Below are 15,466 nucleotides of genomic sequence, written 5' to 3'. Positions count from 1 at the left end.
TTAATACACTTGCCAAACATTACTTCTAAAGAAGTCAACCGCTGACTACGTATCTTATATACTTGTGGCATTGCACAAGGGTAATCAAGACCAAGTGTAGACTTCAAGTGAGGGCAGGAGATAATTGGACCAGCACATGCAGACGTAAGGGGTCCAAAAATACCGTGGGCCGTAATCCCAATGTAAGTGCCGGGAAGCTCCACCGCTGACTCAATTAAAGTTAGGTAGAGGTTGCCACATCTGCATTTTTCTGGTGGGTGCCTGCACCACTATGGTACATCTCAGACCCAGGAGATTCAGGAGTGAGCGCTGATAACCCCCTTCCATAGGTTGGGGGGGTGGGGGCGAGAAGAAATAACAAATTGAGCAAATTCTTCAGCTTGTATCCCCCAAGGCGGGCCCTCCATTCACCTCCTCTCACCTGGCATATCAATTATCCAGGAGATCTCGGCCTAGAGCTAAGGAAACACCCAGCCTGAGAGCCTTCTCCCCTCCAGTCGCACTCCCTTTGAGGCAGGGGACTGTGTTCGGGGCAGGCGGCGGTTTGGCCCCAAACGAAGCCCCGTTGGATACTGGCGAATCCAGGTCCTGGCCTGATCCGCAGGTCTGCTGCTGCACACCTGCCTCACTTATAGCTGGAATGCGCCAAAAAGGCCAATGGACTTTCATTAAGATAAGCAAAACTCATAGCAATTTGGGAAGTAGAGTTGGTTGGAGCATTGAAGTTTCTCTGCAGTACAGGCCAAGGAGCTGGGAGATACAAAACTTATTCTGTGCCACGCCTGATGGGAGGGTTATACTATAGCTTGACAATTTTACATAGGCAATTCCATTATAACTGTGGACAAAGGAATCTATAGTGGGAAAAAGTTGACACAAAAGTCTGACAGAAACACAGGAAGTATGGTTCCATAGACAGAAAGTGCATACAGATGTAAGATTTTTAATATATTATCGTTATAATAAAGAATCAATAAATGGTAACAAGTTAGGACAGTGGTTCAATCAGGAAAGACTGAACAGGCTGGGGCTCTTTTCTCTAGAAAAGACAAAGCTGAGGGTTTACCTGATAGAGGTCTTTAAAATTATGAAGGGGTTTGATAGGGTAGATGTAAAGAAGATGTTTCCACTTGTGGGGGAGATCCAAAACTAGGGGCCATAAATATAAGACAGTCACTAATAACAGACCAGTTGGGCCGAATGGCCTGTTTCTGTCCTGTAAATTCTGTGTATGTAATCGTGTGGGTTCTGCTGCCATTCATAAATCATGCTAATTTGTAATATCGTCATAGATTGTTTCTGTTGGTTGGCTCATCAGAAACAAGGGGCATGGACTCAGGATTATTGCTAGATAAATAAAGAGGGATGTAAGAAGAAATCTTTTCTCACAGTGGGTTATTAGAACATGGAATGCTTTACTGTAAGTGACTATTGAGGCAGAGACAGCAATGTCATTTAAAGTAGACCCGGAGAAGGATTTGAGAAGTAAGAATATAGGGAAAAGACATGAAAATGGGATTAGGGTAGCTAGGTACAGCACAGATGTGAAGGGCTGAACGGTCACCTTCCGTGCTGTTATTTTTTATGATTCTGTTCAGAACCTTTCGATTGAATCACTGCCTTTTGATTTACTATTGCCCATCCATTATCAATGCACATTCTTTCAGAGAGAACAATCCCTCTTACCCCACCCTGCTATCTGTCACCAGTAACATTCGGTTTACATTAGCCCATTGATGCTATGTACTACCATGTTGTACAAAAATATTGGCAAAATTCTCCTTCCTTCCACTTCCAGAAGAAGTGACGGAAAACGAGCAGATAGTTGGATATATTTATTGTGCAAAAAGACCCGGCATTATACTATCTGAGCAGCAGAGGGTGCCGGATCCTCTCTAAACAGAGCTGTGCCAGCTCCTCCATTCAAATCCATTCAGCAGCGATTCACGTGATGAACCATCATGTCTGGCAGAGGTAGAAGAGGCAAAGGACTGGGCAAAGGCAGAGCCAAGCGGCACCACAAAGTGCTTCATGATAACATCCAGGACATCACCAAACACCAGCTTTCCGCCTGCCTGGCTCGCCATGGCCATGACAAGCGGTTCTCTAGTCTGATCTACGAGGAGGCCCGCGGGGGATGGGGGGGCTGGTTGCTGACGGCTCTCCTGGAGAATGTGATCAGGGACGCGGTCATCTACACTGAGCACTGAGCACGCCAAACGCAAGATGGCCACTGCCACGGATGTGGTGTACGCCCTGAAGCCGCAGGGCCGCGCTCTCTATGGATTCAGCGGCCGAACAACACGACCCTTTCTACAAATCCACGATTGTTTCTTTTTTCTTATAATCTGAATTTTTATTGTAATCTCTGTTTCAAGACTTATTCCCTCACCCCCCCTGCCACGCCCTCAATTTTCCAGTTTTATTTTACAATATTAAATCCAAACAGAGAACAAGGAGTGGGGAGGGGTTTACATTTCAGGTGAAATTTGAGAGGAAATTCAGTGCTCCGAAAAAAAACCTTCCAGCAGAAGTTTTCTGCATTGTTCAGTCAGTCTGTCCTACCAACAGACCCCAGCAGGAGTCAGAAGAGCAGGAGAGAAAATTGGGAGGGAGAAAAAAAACAGCGTTACTTCTGCACATTGACGATCACTTGAGGGAACACGTAGCTGAGTTTTAAAACTGAAAGTAAAGGCAAAACATCCCACTGCTTCATCCCACCCAGCCAGATGGCAAAGTTCAAAAAGTTAAAGTGAAGTTTCTACACCCTTGGCAATGAATTCTGAAACCCTGTTGGCCACATGATTATTCTTGGATAAGAACCTGAGATGTAGGGGGTGATTTTAAACCCCAAGAATAGGCGGATTGGGGGCAGGTGGGAGTTGAAAATAGTTGTTTTTTGGGTCGCGACCGCAACCCGGCTTTATTTCCAGGTTTAACATCGGCGCGTAAAAGTACAGGCTTCCCACTGGGAATGCAAAGTTCGAAAATGTTACGGTTGCGAACCAAAATAACAACTATTTTCAACTCCCACCCGCCCCCAAGCCACCCGTTCTTGGGGTTTAAAATCACCCCCGTAATGCATGGTTTGCACCCACCTTGGAGGCCCCTCTGATAGCAGGTCAAAATGGACTGATAACACACATTTTTGCATGAAGCCTCACAAACAACAAATGCCAGTCCTTTGTGACAATCCTTTTGGGGAGAAAAAGTACCTAGGACAGAATTATGGGGAATCAGTCCTCTGGTAACCTGTCCTCTGCCTTGTAACCTGCTTTAATTGCAGTCTGACCAGCACCGAGTCTCTGAACGTATTTCTCTCCATGTGTGATTCTCTGTTACATGTCATGTATACATAAACTTTTCTTTACGCAGTGAGTAATTATGATTTGGAATCCACTGCCTGAAAAGGTGGTGGAAGCAGATTCAATAGTAACTTTCAAAAGGGAATTGGATAGAGACTTGAAAAGGAGAAATTTGCAGGGCTATAGGAAAAGAGCAGGGGTGTGGGACTAATTGGAAAGCTCTTTCAAAGAGCCGGCACAGACACGATGGGCTGATTGGCCTCCTATGCTGTATGATTCTATGATATCTCATTTTATTTTAATGGAGTTGCTTCTAAAGACAAGACAATGTGGGGGCAGCCCACCTGTGTAAATGACCAGGTTACCATGACATTGGAGCCACCAATGCCATCCTTCGATGGAGGTTTTGCTGGGATTTCTGACCATTGAGGGCTGCTGGTCATAAGAATAAACATTTGCTAGTGGCAGAATGCATCATATCTTCCATTCTCAGCTCGCCTTTACAGGCCAGCAAACATAGTTTCGCCATTGCTGATCTGTGAGGACATAAGAACTTAAGAACATAAGAAATAGGAGCAGGAGTAGGCCATCCGGCCCCTCGAGCTTGTTCCACCATTCAACAAGATCAAGACTGATCTTTTACCTCAACGCCATTTTCCTGCACCATCCCCATATCCCTTGATACCTTTAATATCTAGAAATCTATCAATCTCTGTTTTGAATGTACTCAATGACTGAACCTCCACAGCCCTCTGGGGTAGAGAATTCCAAAGATTCACCACCCTCTGAGTGAAGAAATACAGGCCTAGTCTACTCCCTTCAACCTGACCAGGGGGTGACCCCTTCCAGAGTTTCAAAGTTGTTTTAACGACTTCCCAATAACAAGAACAACAACTTGCATTCATATAGCGCCTTTAACATGGTAAAACCTCTCAAGGTGCTTCACAGGAGCATTGTCAAACAAAATTTGTCACCGAGCCACATAAGGCGACATTAGGACAGGTGACCAAAAGCTTGGTCAAAGAGGTAGGTTTTAAGGAGGGTCTTAAAGGAGGAGAGAGAGGTAGAGAGGTGGAATGCTTTTTTGTTACCAAATCTGCCCCACAGCGAGAGAACCAGGTTATAATATGGAATGTAAGCCATTCCTGATTATAAATTGGTTATTATATTCTTCAGCTCACAAACACAGCAACAAGGTCCTTGCCCAGCTTACCTTTGTAGTGTAAAACAGTGCTGAGCCCTTAGCGATCACAATGGTCTGAACAAAACAGTTGGAGGGCCCTCAGTCCTGTGCAGTAGGCTGCCTAACATCCTGATGTAAATCAGTGAGCACGTTGATTAATTATTTACCGATTTATTAACCCTTTGCCCTCCCTTGGAGATCCTTTGTTCCCATCAAAGGCCATTCGTTTAGCAACACTTTTTCTTCTGTGGAAGGCGGTGTATTAATATGAGTTACTTTATACTGACATGGACTGTACAATAGATTGGAAAAGTGTGCTATTGTTGTGTGCTGTAACTAATACCCTTGACTTCTTTGAGTTTCATTCAGTGGATAAATACAGAAAAGGAAGGAGATTCGTCTCAATTCATCTGTCCACAGTCCCCACATCACAGAACCCAAGTAACTCTTGAATGAATCATCAGCTTTTGTGCCCACTGCTCTACCTGGAAGTCTGTTTTGTGTGTCCTAATTTCACCTTTCACTGGTGTAAACCTATCCCCTCCACCCCCTGTCCTACTGCCTAATGTTGAAGTAGTTCTCTGTAGTTACCATTTAATATCTTGCATATTTCTCTAAAGCCCCTTCAGGCTGTTAGGTAGACTATTACACAGAACTGAGTGCTTTCTCCCCAGTTATTTTATTCAGGTCATTGTGATCACTAAGAGCTCAGCACTATTTCACATTACAAAGGTAGGTTCAGTCACCTTCTTTCAGTTGCAGAGGTGCTAAACGGTGAAGGAAATGGCCTGAATTTAAGATATTAAGTTTTCTCCAACGTTCTCCCATCCTCTCCTAAAGCGACTGACTCCTGTTGGCAAACAGTTCCACATCACCATTAGTCCATCTTGCACAGGCTGGTTTCCTCTGTTCCCTCTCTAGCACTGGGTTTCTCACACCAATTGTAGTAGCCCAACCACTGCTCTGGTGGAGATTAGCCAACTCGGCACACACCATGAATCATCTTCCTGTTGGGTATGACTTGGTACAACACTGCCTTTACCCACTACGCCATCGGGAGAGCTAGCTCAATCCTTCTTTGTTAACAGAAGATGCTCCCTCCAGCATTGTTACATAGAATTACATAGAATGTACAGCACAGAAACAGGCCATTCGGCCCAACAGGTCTGTGCCGGTGTTTATGCTTCACATGAGCCTCCTCCCACCCTACTTCATCTAACCCTATCAGCATAACCTGCTATGGATAGCTGTTACAAAGAGCCGGCACAGGCATAATGGGCCAAATGGCCTCCTTTTGTGCTGTATGTGTCAATGATGCTATGATACTCCATGTGGTAGCAAGTTCCACATTCTAACCATTCTCTGGGTAAAAAAGTTTCTCCTGAATTCCCTATTGGATTTATTGGCGACGATTTTATATTTATGACCCCGAGTTTTGGACTCCCTCACAAATAGAAACATCTTCTCTACCTCTACCTTATCGAACCCCTTCATAATTTTAAAATTGAGGATGCTCCTCAACCTTCTCTTTTCTAGAGAAAAGAGCCCCAGCCTGTTAAACCAAGTATTTGTCATTTTTTTATTCTTTATCATTGACGATCATTGTACTGCTCACAAGTTCATGGCCAGAGGGTAAGGGCTCGGCCCAACCAGGAATCATCAACCTCAGATATTGCTATTCAACAGCAGAAGTGTTAATTTACAAACAATCTACACAACTGGACCCTCCAGAACTAAATGTTCTTCACCTGGGTTCAGATGAGAGATTTTATTTCCCCGTAAAATGATATGTTAGATATATTGACAAGTAACAGTGAAAAGTCGATGCCTTAATGGTCTTGGGTTTCACTATGGCACCAGTAATTGTCCTTGTTTTCCTTCCCAGGTGATCAGCGAATTCGAAGCCTCACCAGACGCATTCTATTACCGCATTCCCAACCTGAGCCAGAATCGCCAGTACAGCATCTGGGTTGTTGCTATCACCGCAGCTGGGAGAGGGAACTCTAGTGAGATCATTACCGTAGAGCCCCTAGCCAAAGGTAATGTTCCAGGGTGACGCTGGTGATGTTTAAGCCTTCAGCTGTATGATCAAACCCCCGTAGTAACAGTCTGTGCTGTATGATTCTATGATTTCTTATTTTCTTTTGTTGTCCTTAGTTTGTAACTACGAGCCCCTGCGGTTAAATTCTGTACATGGCGGAACAGTGTGATATTAGCCTGCCCACTATTTTAACGCGTGCATTCTGAAGAAATTGAGAAGTGGTTTATTCTTCTTAATGCGCTGATGTATATTTCACATTTATACTCCACTTCCATAAATTTGGGATTTTAAGGTACCCCTGTGCATGATACACGCCCTTCATTTTGGGCCAAGAACTTTAGGGAAGATTTAAGTACTTTTAAATCCACTTCAGGCTCTGTTACAGTTATTCACTTCAATCAATGCAATTCAGTGATACGATTTGGGGTCAGCAGGAGGGTGCATTTTGAGCCCAATTAATTCCGCTGATGTTGTTTACCCCTCTCCTCCCCCCTCCTCCTCCCCTCCAATCACCTTCACTCTATGGTTAGATGAAAGACACGAAACGGAGATTGCGATTTTAACCCTTGCTGTTGTGGTTGTTATCAGCACCGGCCCGGATCTTAACGTTCAGCGGCACCGTGACAACGCCGTGGATGCGGGATATCGTGCTGCCGTGCAAAGCCGTCGGAGACCCAGCGCCTACAGTCAAATGGATGAAGAACAGGTAAACGGGGAGGCTGCATCTTGGACAGGCAGCTGCAGCTTCGAAATGATTAGCTTCCGACTGTACCAAATCAGGTGTGAAACCGCAAGAAAAGGAAGCAAGTGGCTGGTACAGCACGTTTGTGCGCCCTGGGGTGTTAAGGTAGTGAGAACTGTGCAAACACAGGTCCTTACACAGTGAGTCTCCCTACGCCAGCCAGCTGCAAGCCTGTTACATTCCTGGGTCGCTCAGATGCATTCCATGAAGGAGGCCACATATCAAGTTACAGCAATGTCCCCATTAATCTGCACACATCACAAGCTGCTGATACTAAACTGATCTTGGTGTTCTGATTTAGGATTTATTCATCGATGAGACAATAGTGCTAAGAGCAGCTCTTTCCAAACTATCTGGTCCACAAAAATCAAACAAGACAAGCAGATCCTAAAAGGGACTGAACATGCAGTAATAAAGCACTCAGTTACTATAGTCCTCAACTACAGTCTATAAGCTAACGTCGATGAGCTGAGCCAAACTTTACCTCATGTGTTTGTTTATGCGTACGGTCAGATTCATACCCTCGTTTTCTCTGGTTTAGCAGTGGAACCCCCGCCCCTGTCCTGATTGATGGGCGCAGGAGCATCTTTAACAACGGGAGCTTCGTCATCCGCACGGTAAAAGCAGAGGATTCTGGGTACTACAGCTGCATGACAAGCAATAACTGGGGATCGGATGAAATTCTCCTCAACCTACAGGTGCAAGGTGAGGAGCCTTCATTAGAAGTGGCATCCATTTTATGTTATTTTTTTTTCTTCTCAAATGTCTCCCTTTCTCTTCCCCCAGTTGTGGATTTTTGTTGGCAGACCTGCCATTTTGTAACTCGTCCTGTAGGCTTTATTCATGTGTGCTTCCTTGGTGGTGAACTATATCACTGTGAAGGACACCTGATACTGTTCTCACTCAATATCCACACCTGCCCATTTTCCAGCAGGGGCCACTAGATAACGAACAGCAATGGGAACCTTTTTTCTCTCTTTAGCTCAAAGACACTGAGGACAATTATAGGGTTCCAACTGCAGCCCAGTCAAACCAGGGACCGAATCCAAGACCTTCTGGTCTACATGGCCCAATGGCGAATTTACCCACCATTTATATTGGTGCCAATTCATTCTTGAATGTAGAGCAGAAGACACTTTCAAGCAAATGTTTAGACACCTTGACAACCATTTAGCAGTGTGTAGCTATAGTTTGGTACTGTAGACGCCTCCATACTTTTGGTCCATCACTGGTCCTGATAAAACATCTCTAAAATATGTAGCAGACCCAAAATGAACAAACAAATAGACTTTCAGTGGGATATTACATAAGAACGTCGATGACAAAGTTGACTGATGTCGAGAGGTGGGAGCTGAGTTTACATGGCCAGGTGCTTTGACATAGGGAAGAGGGGAAATTGGAGTGTGTTTAAGATGATTAAAGGATTTGATAGGGTAGATGGAAAGAAACAATTTCCTCTGTTGGGAGAGTCCAGAACAAGGGTGCATAACCTCAAAATTAGAGCTAGGCCTTCAGGGGTGATGTCAGGAAGGGGAGTGGAAATCTGGAACTCTCTTCCCCCGGAAAGCTGTTGAGGCTGGGAGTCAATTGAAAATTTCAAAACTGAGATTGATAGATTTTTGTTAGGCAAGGATATCAAGGGTTGCGGAACCAAGGCAGAAGTGAAGATACAGATCAGCCATGATCTAATTTAATGGCGGAACAGGCTCGAGGGGCCGGATGGCCTTCTCCTGTTCTTATATTCTTATATTCCTTCCTATGTTCCTAGAGGCAGACTCATTCTGGACTGCTCCTGTGCACCTTTTCTCTTAATTCGATAGGAGAAATTAAATTTGTGGTAATACTTTTAGATAATTCAAGGCAGCAGGACAAGGGGGCACAAGCTCAGGATTGTGAAGGCTTTGGAAAGATGTCAAAGTATTTCTTGGCACAGAGGGTGATCGTTAACTGGAATGGGTTACCAATTGGGGACTCTCTTGTATTCATATATAGAGTGTGGTGTATGTAATGTGGAGCTCTGTGAATAAAGGCTTGGAAGCAACTGAAGACCAGGCTCTAATATTCTATCCTTCACCACTGGGATATCCAATTTTATAACGATTTGGGCCTAAGTATTATAGAAGAGATTCAGACTCTACTAATATCCAGCTGTAACATCAAATAGGTTAGACTGAGCTTTTTTGTGAAGGTAACGCCACACATTTTTTGTGCTCAGCGAGGTGAGGGATGTTATTGCTGGGGAATGGAACATTTCAGGCACCCACTGTCAAACTCCCAGGTCATGTTTAGCGCACAATACCTTTGTTTTGTGTCAAAACAATAAAGCCACACTACAATCACCGGCCTTGATGCTCAAGAGTCTTTTGGATTTGATCGGGTGAGGCCTGCAATCACGGTGCTAGCCTTGGAAAGTTATATCTGACTGTGTATGTCTGGTTCACACACACAGTAACATTTCTCATCAATTCTGCTTTCCTATGTCATCATTTTCCCTGCTGCTATGCTGAAATTTAGTTATCATGAATATTCTGCACATCAGACCGTATCTTTCAAAAAAAGCTTTGTTTCAATAGCTGTAAAGATTAGTTCAGTGGGTTTTTTTTTCTCTGCGGGTAGATATTTTAACCTAGAACGGGTAACAGGTGTATAACACAGGAAGTGCTGTAACTGTTCTCCGCCGATACAGACTGCATTTGTTATAAGGATTCAATCCTATTGCTGGGTTAGAAACCATCAAGAATACAAAAAAAGGTCTTTACTGTCCCTCCAGTACTGGAAAACTCCTTCTTATCCAACTCAGGTACTCAGTACTCAGTAAACTTCTTGCTTACTGTCCAGTTTCTTGGAGAATAAATACTTATTACACTCAGAATTTGACTTTAATGAAACCCACTACATAGTATTTCCAGCAATCCAGCTGCAATGTTTGCATTTAAGGGGAAACTAGATAAGTACATGAGGGAGAAAGGAATAGAAGGATATGCTTTTTTATTTACTCGTTCATGGGATGTGGGCGTCGCTGGCGAGGTCAGCATTTATTGCCCATCCCTAATTGCCCTTGAGAAGGTGGTGGTGAGCCGCCTCCTTGAACCGCTGCAGTCCGTGTGGTGAAGGTTTTCCCACAGTGCTGTTAGAAAAGGAGTTCCAGGATTTTGACCCAGTGACGATGAAGGAACGGTGATATATTTCCAAGTCGGGATGGTGTGTGACTTGGAGGGGAACGTGCAGGTGGTGTTGTTCCCATGTGCCTGCTGCTCTTGTCCTTCTAGGTGGTAGAGGTCGCGGGTTTGGGAGGTGCTGTCGAAGAAGCCTTGGCGAGTTGCTGCAGTGCATCCTGTGGATGGGACACACTGCAGCCACAGTACACCGGTGGTGAAGGGAGTGAATGTTTAGGGTGGTGGATGGGGTGCCAATCAAGTGGGTTGCTTTGTCCTGGATGGTGTCGAGCTTCTTGAGTGTTGTTGGAGCTGCACTCATCCAGGCAAGTGGAGAGTATTCCATCACACTCCTGACTTGTGCCTTGTAGATGGTGGAAAGGCTTTGGGGAGTCAGGAGGTGAGTCACTTGCCGCAGAATACCCAGCCTCTGACCTGCTCTTGCAGCCACAGTATTTATGTGGGTGGTCCAGTTAAATTTCTGGCCAATGGTGACCCCCAGGATGTTGATGGTGGGGGATTCGGCGATGGTAATGCCGTTGAATGTCAAGGAGAGGTGGTTAGACTCTCTCTTGTTGGAGCTGGTCATTGCCTGGCACTTGCCTAGCGCGAATGTTACTTGCCACTTATCAGCCCAAGCCTGGATGTTGTCCAGGTCTTGCTGCATGCAGGCACGGACTGCTTCATTATCTGAGGGGCAAATGCTGATAGGGTTAGATGAAGTAGGGTGGGAGGAGGCTCGTGTGGAGTATAAACACTGGCATAGACCAGTTGAGTCAAATGGCCTGTTTTTGTGCTGTAAATGCTATATAATTCTATGTTTGAATCAATAGAGTTTGTTTGGGTTGAACCTGATAATTTGACCTTCTGGCAATATTGCAAAACAGGAAAGCATGAACCCTGCGGGGGGAGACAAACCTTTGAATGTTTGAAGCCTCTGACTCTGGTGTTGCTAATGAAATGATATATGCTTGAGCACTTCATGAGAATTGACACTGGCATTTTCATGCAGCGTTATCCCCTTCAAAAGGTCAATATCTCTTCTAATTACTAATGTGCCTGCAGTGACATAAAGAAAATGGACAGAACCTTGTGTAGTAACTCTGACCTAATATTCTTTTTTTTTTATTCGTTCACGGGATGTGGGCGTCACTGGCAAGGCCAGCATTTATTGCCCATCCCTAATTGCCCTCGAGAAGGTGGTGGTGAGCCGCCTTCTTGAACCGCTGCAGTCCGATGATTACTATCTGGTAGTACAATTGTCTCAGAACAAGAAAAGAAAGATTAGCATCTAGAAACTGCCCAGGTGGTGATGGAATTTTATTATCAAAGTTGGTGGTTAGATATAATGGGAACTGTGGTTATTGGATACAATAGATATCTCAGAATCAACATTTGCTGATGAGGTTTTGCTAGGACTGGTGGGTGCAATGCCTGAATTCAAAGAAGAGTATTTATAGGATAACGTACAGGGTGGAGCATATTAACAGACAGGATAACACAGGGGCTAGAATATGTAACGTGGGATAATGCACAGGCTAGAGTATATAATGTGTAGGATAATGCACAGCCCACAGTGTGTAAAGTGTAAGATGACGCACAGGCCGCAGTGTGTAAAGTGTAGGATAATGCACAGGCCGCAGTGTGTAAAGTGTAGGATAATGCACAGACCACAGCGTGTAAAGTGTAGGATAATGCACAGGCCGCAGTGTGTAAAGTGTAGGATAATGCACAGGCCGCAGTGTGTAAAGTGTAGGATAATGCACAGACCACAGTGTGTAAAGTGTAGGATAATGCACAGACCACAGTGTGTAAAATGTAGGATAATGCACAGACCACAGTGTGTAAAGTGTAGGATAATGCACAGGCCACAGTGTGTAAAGTGTAGGATAATGCACAGGCCACAGTGTGTAAAGTGTAGGATAATGCACAGGCCGCAGTGTGTAAAGTGTAGGATAATGCACAGACCACAGTGTGTAAAGTGTAGGATAATGCACAGGCCGCAGTGTGTAAAGTGTAGGATAATGCACAGACCACAGTGTGTAAAGTGTAGGATAATGCACAGACCACAGTGTGTAAAGTGTAGGATAATGCACAGGCCGCAGTGTGTAAAGTGTAGGATAATGCACAGACCGCAGTGTGTAAAGTGTAGGATGACGCACAGACCACAGTGTGTAAAGTGTAGGATAATGCACAGACCACAGTGTGTAAAGTGTAGGATGACGCACAGACCACAGTGTGTAAAGTGTAGGATAATGCACAGACCGCAGTGTGTAAAGTGTAGGATAATGCACAGCCCACAGTGTGTAAAGTGTAGGATAATGCACAGACCGCAGTGTGTAAAGTGTAGGATGACGCACAGACCACAGTGTGTAAAGTGTAGGATAATGCACAGACCGCAGTGTGTAAAGTGTAGGATGACGCACAGACCACAGTGTGTAAAGTGTAGGATAATGCACAGACCGCAGTGTGTAAAGTGTAGGATAATGCACAGACCGCAGTGTGTAAAGTGTAGGATAATGCACAGACCGCAGTGTGTAAAGTGTAGGATAATGCACAGGCCGCAGTGTGTAAAGTGTAGGATAATGCACCGACCGCAGTGTGTAAAGTGTAGGATAATGCACAGGCCGCAGTGTGTAAAGTGTAGGATAATGCACAGACCACAGTGTGTAAAGTGTAGGATAATGCACAGACCGCAGTGTGTAAAGTGTAGGATGACGCACAGACCACAGTGTGTAAAGTGTAGGATAATGCACAGACCGCAGTGTGTAAAGTGTAGGATAATGCACAGACCGCAGTGTGTAAAGTGTAGGATAATGCACAGACCGCAGTGTGTAAAGTGTAGGATAATGCACAGGCCGCAGTGTGTAAAGTGTAGGATAATGCACCGACCGCAGTGTGTAAAGTGTAGGATAATGCACAGGCCGCAGTGTGTAAAGTGTAGGATAATGCACAGACCGCAGTGTGTAAAGTGTAGGATAATGCACAGGCCGCAGTGTGTAAAGTGTAGGATGACGCACAGACCACAGTGTGTAAAGTGTAGGATAATGCACAGACCGCAGTGTGTAAAGTGTAGGATAATGCACAGACCGCAGTGTGTAAAGTGTAGGATAATGCACAGACCGCAGTGTGTAAAGTGTAGGATGACGCACAGACCACAGTGTGTAAAGTGTAGGATAATGCACAGCCCACAGTGTGTAAAGTGTAGGAAAATGCACAGACCACAGTGTGTAAAGTGTAGGATAATGCACAGACCGCAGTGTGTAAAGTGTAGGATGACGCACAGACCACAGTGGGTAAAGTGTAGGATAATGCACAGACCACAGTGTGTAAAGTGTAGGATAATGCACAGACCGCAGTGTGTAAAGTGTAGGATGACGCACAGACCACAGTGTGTAAAGTGTAGGATAATGCACAGACCACAGTGTGTAAAGTGTAGGATAATGCACAGGCCGCAGTGTGTAAAGTGTAGGATAATGCACAGACCACAGTGTGTAAAGTGTAGGATAATGCACAGACCGCAGTGTGTAAAGTGTAGGATGACGCACAGACCACAGTGTGTAAAGTGTAGGATAATGCACAGACCGCAGTGTGTAAAGTGTAGGATAATGCACAGACCGCAGTGTGTAAAGTGTAGGATAATGCACAGACCGCAGTGTGTAAAGTGTAGGATAATGCACAGGCCGCAGTGTGTAAAGTGTAGGATAATGCACCGACCGCAGTGTGTAAAGTGTAGGATAATGCACAGGCCGCAGTGTGTAAAGTGTAGGATAATGCACAGACCGCAGTGTGTAAAGTGTAGGATAATGCACAGGCCGCAGTGTGTAAAGTGTAGGATGACGCACAGACCACAGTGTGTAAAGTGTAGGATAATGCACAGACCGCAGTGTGTAAAGTGTAGGATAATGCACAGACCGCAGTGTGTAAAGTGTAGGATAATGCACAGACCGCAGTGTGTAAAGTGTAGGATGACGCACAGACCACAGTGTGTAAAGTGTAGGATAATGCACAGCCCACAGTGTGTAAAGTGTAGGAAAATGCACAGACCACAGTGTGTAAAGTGTAGGATAATGCACAGACCGCAGTGTGTAAAGTGTAGGATGACGCACAGACCACAGTGGGTAAAGTGTAGGATAATGCACAGACCACAGTGTGTAAAGTGTAGGATAATGCACAGACCGCAGTGTGTAAAGTGTAGGATGACGCACAGACCACAGTGTGTAAAGTGTAGGATAATGCACAGACCGCAGTGTGTAAAGTGTAGGATAATGCACAGGCTGCAGTGTGTAAAGTGTAGGATAATGCACAGACCACAGTGTGTAAAGGGTAGGATAATGCACAGGCCGCAGTGTGTAAAGTGTAGGATAATGCACAGACCGCAGTGTGTAAAGTGTAGGATAATGCACAGACCACAGTGTGTAAAGTGTAGGATAATGCACAGACCGCAGTGTGTAAAGTGTAGGATAATGCACAGGCCGCAGTGTGTAAAGTGTAGGATAATGCACAGACCGCAGTGTGTAAAGTGTAGGATAATGCACAGACCACAGTGTGTAAAGTGTAGGATAATGCACAGGCCGCAGTGTGTAAAGTGTAGGATAATGCACAGACCGCAGTGTGTAAAGTGTAGGATGACGCACAGACCACAGTGTGTAAAGTGTAGGATAATGCACAGACCGCAGTGTGTAAAGTGTAGGATAATGCACAGCCCACAGTGTGTAAAGTGTAGGATAATGCACAGACCACAGTGTGTAAAGTGTAGGATAATGCACAGACCACAGTGTGTAAAGTGTAGGATAATGCACAGACCACAATGTGTAAAGTGTAGGATAATGCACAGACCACAGTGTGTAAAGTGTAGGATAATGCACATACCGCAGTGTGTAAAGTGTAGGATAATGCACAGACCACAGTGTGTAAAGTGTAGGATAATGCACAGGCCACAGTGTGTAAAGTGTAAGATGGCGCACAGACCGCAGTGTGTAAAGTGTAGGATAATGCACAGACCACAATGTGTAAAGTGTAAGATGGCGCACAGACCGC

The 15,466-nt window shown here is 44.9% G+C and overlaps 1 protein-coding gene across 1 annotated transcript in view; it reads left to right on the top strand.

Annotated features, from left to right (window-relative positions):
* Window positions 1-15,466, top strand: part of LOC137326854 (cell adhesion molecule DSCAM-like) — a 449,662-nt gene that overhangs the window by 383,887 nt on the left and 50,309 nt on the right. The window contains exons 22-25 of the mRNA XM_067992234.1: window positions 1,973-2,189; window positions 6,374-6,527; window positions 7,118-7,235; window positions 7,813-7,976. Coding sequence (XP_067848335.1) covers window positions 1,973-2,189; window positions 6,374-6,527; window positions 7,118-7,235; window positions 7,813-7,976 — 653 coding nt within the window. The remainder of the gene's footprint in view (window positions 1-1,972; window positions 2,190-6,373; window positions 6,528-7,117; window positions 7,236-7,812; window positions 7,977-15,466) is intronic.

The sequence above is a fragment of the Heptranchias perlo genome, chromosome 11 (genome assembly GCF_035084215.1).
Source record: "Heptranchias perlo isolate sHepPer1 chromosome 11, sHepPer1.hap1, whole genome shotgun sequence".
Lineage (NCBI taxonomy): Eukaryota > Metazoa > Chordata > Chondrichthyes > Hexanchiformes > Hexanchidae > Heptranchias > Heptranchias perlo.
Note: the sequence above shows the minus strand (reverse complement) of the source record. Positions and strands in the feature narration are given on the sequence as shown.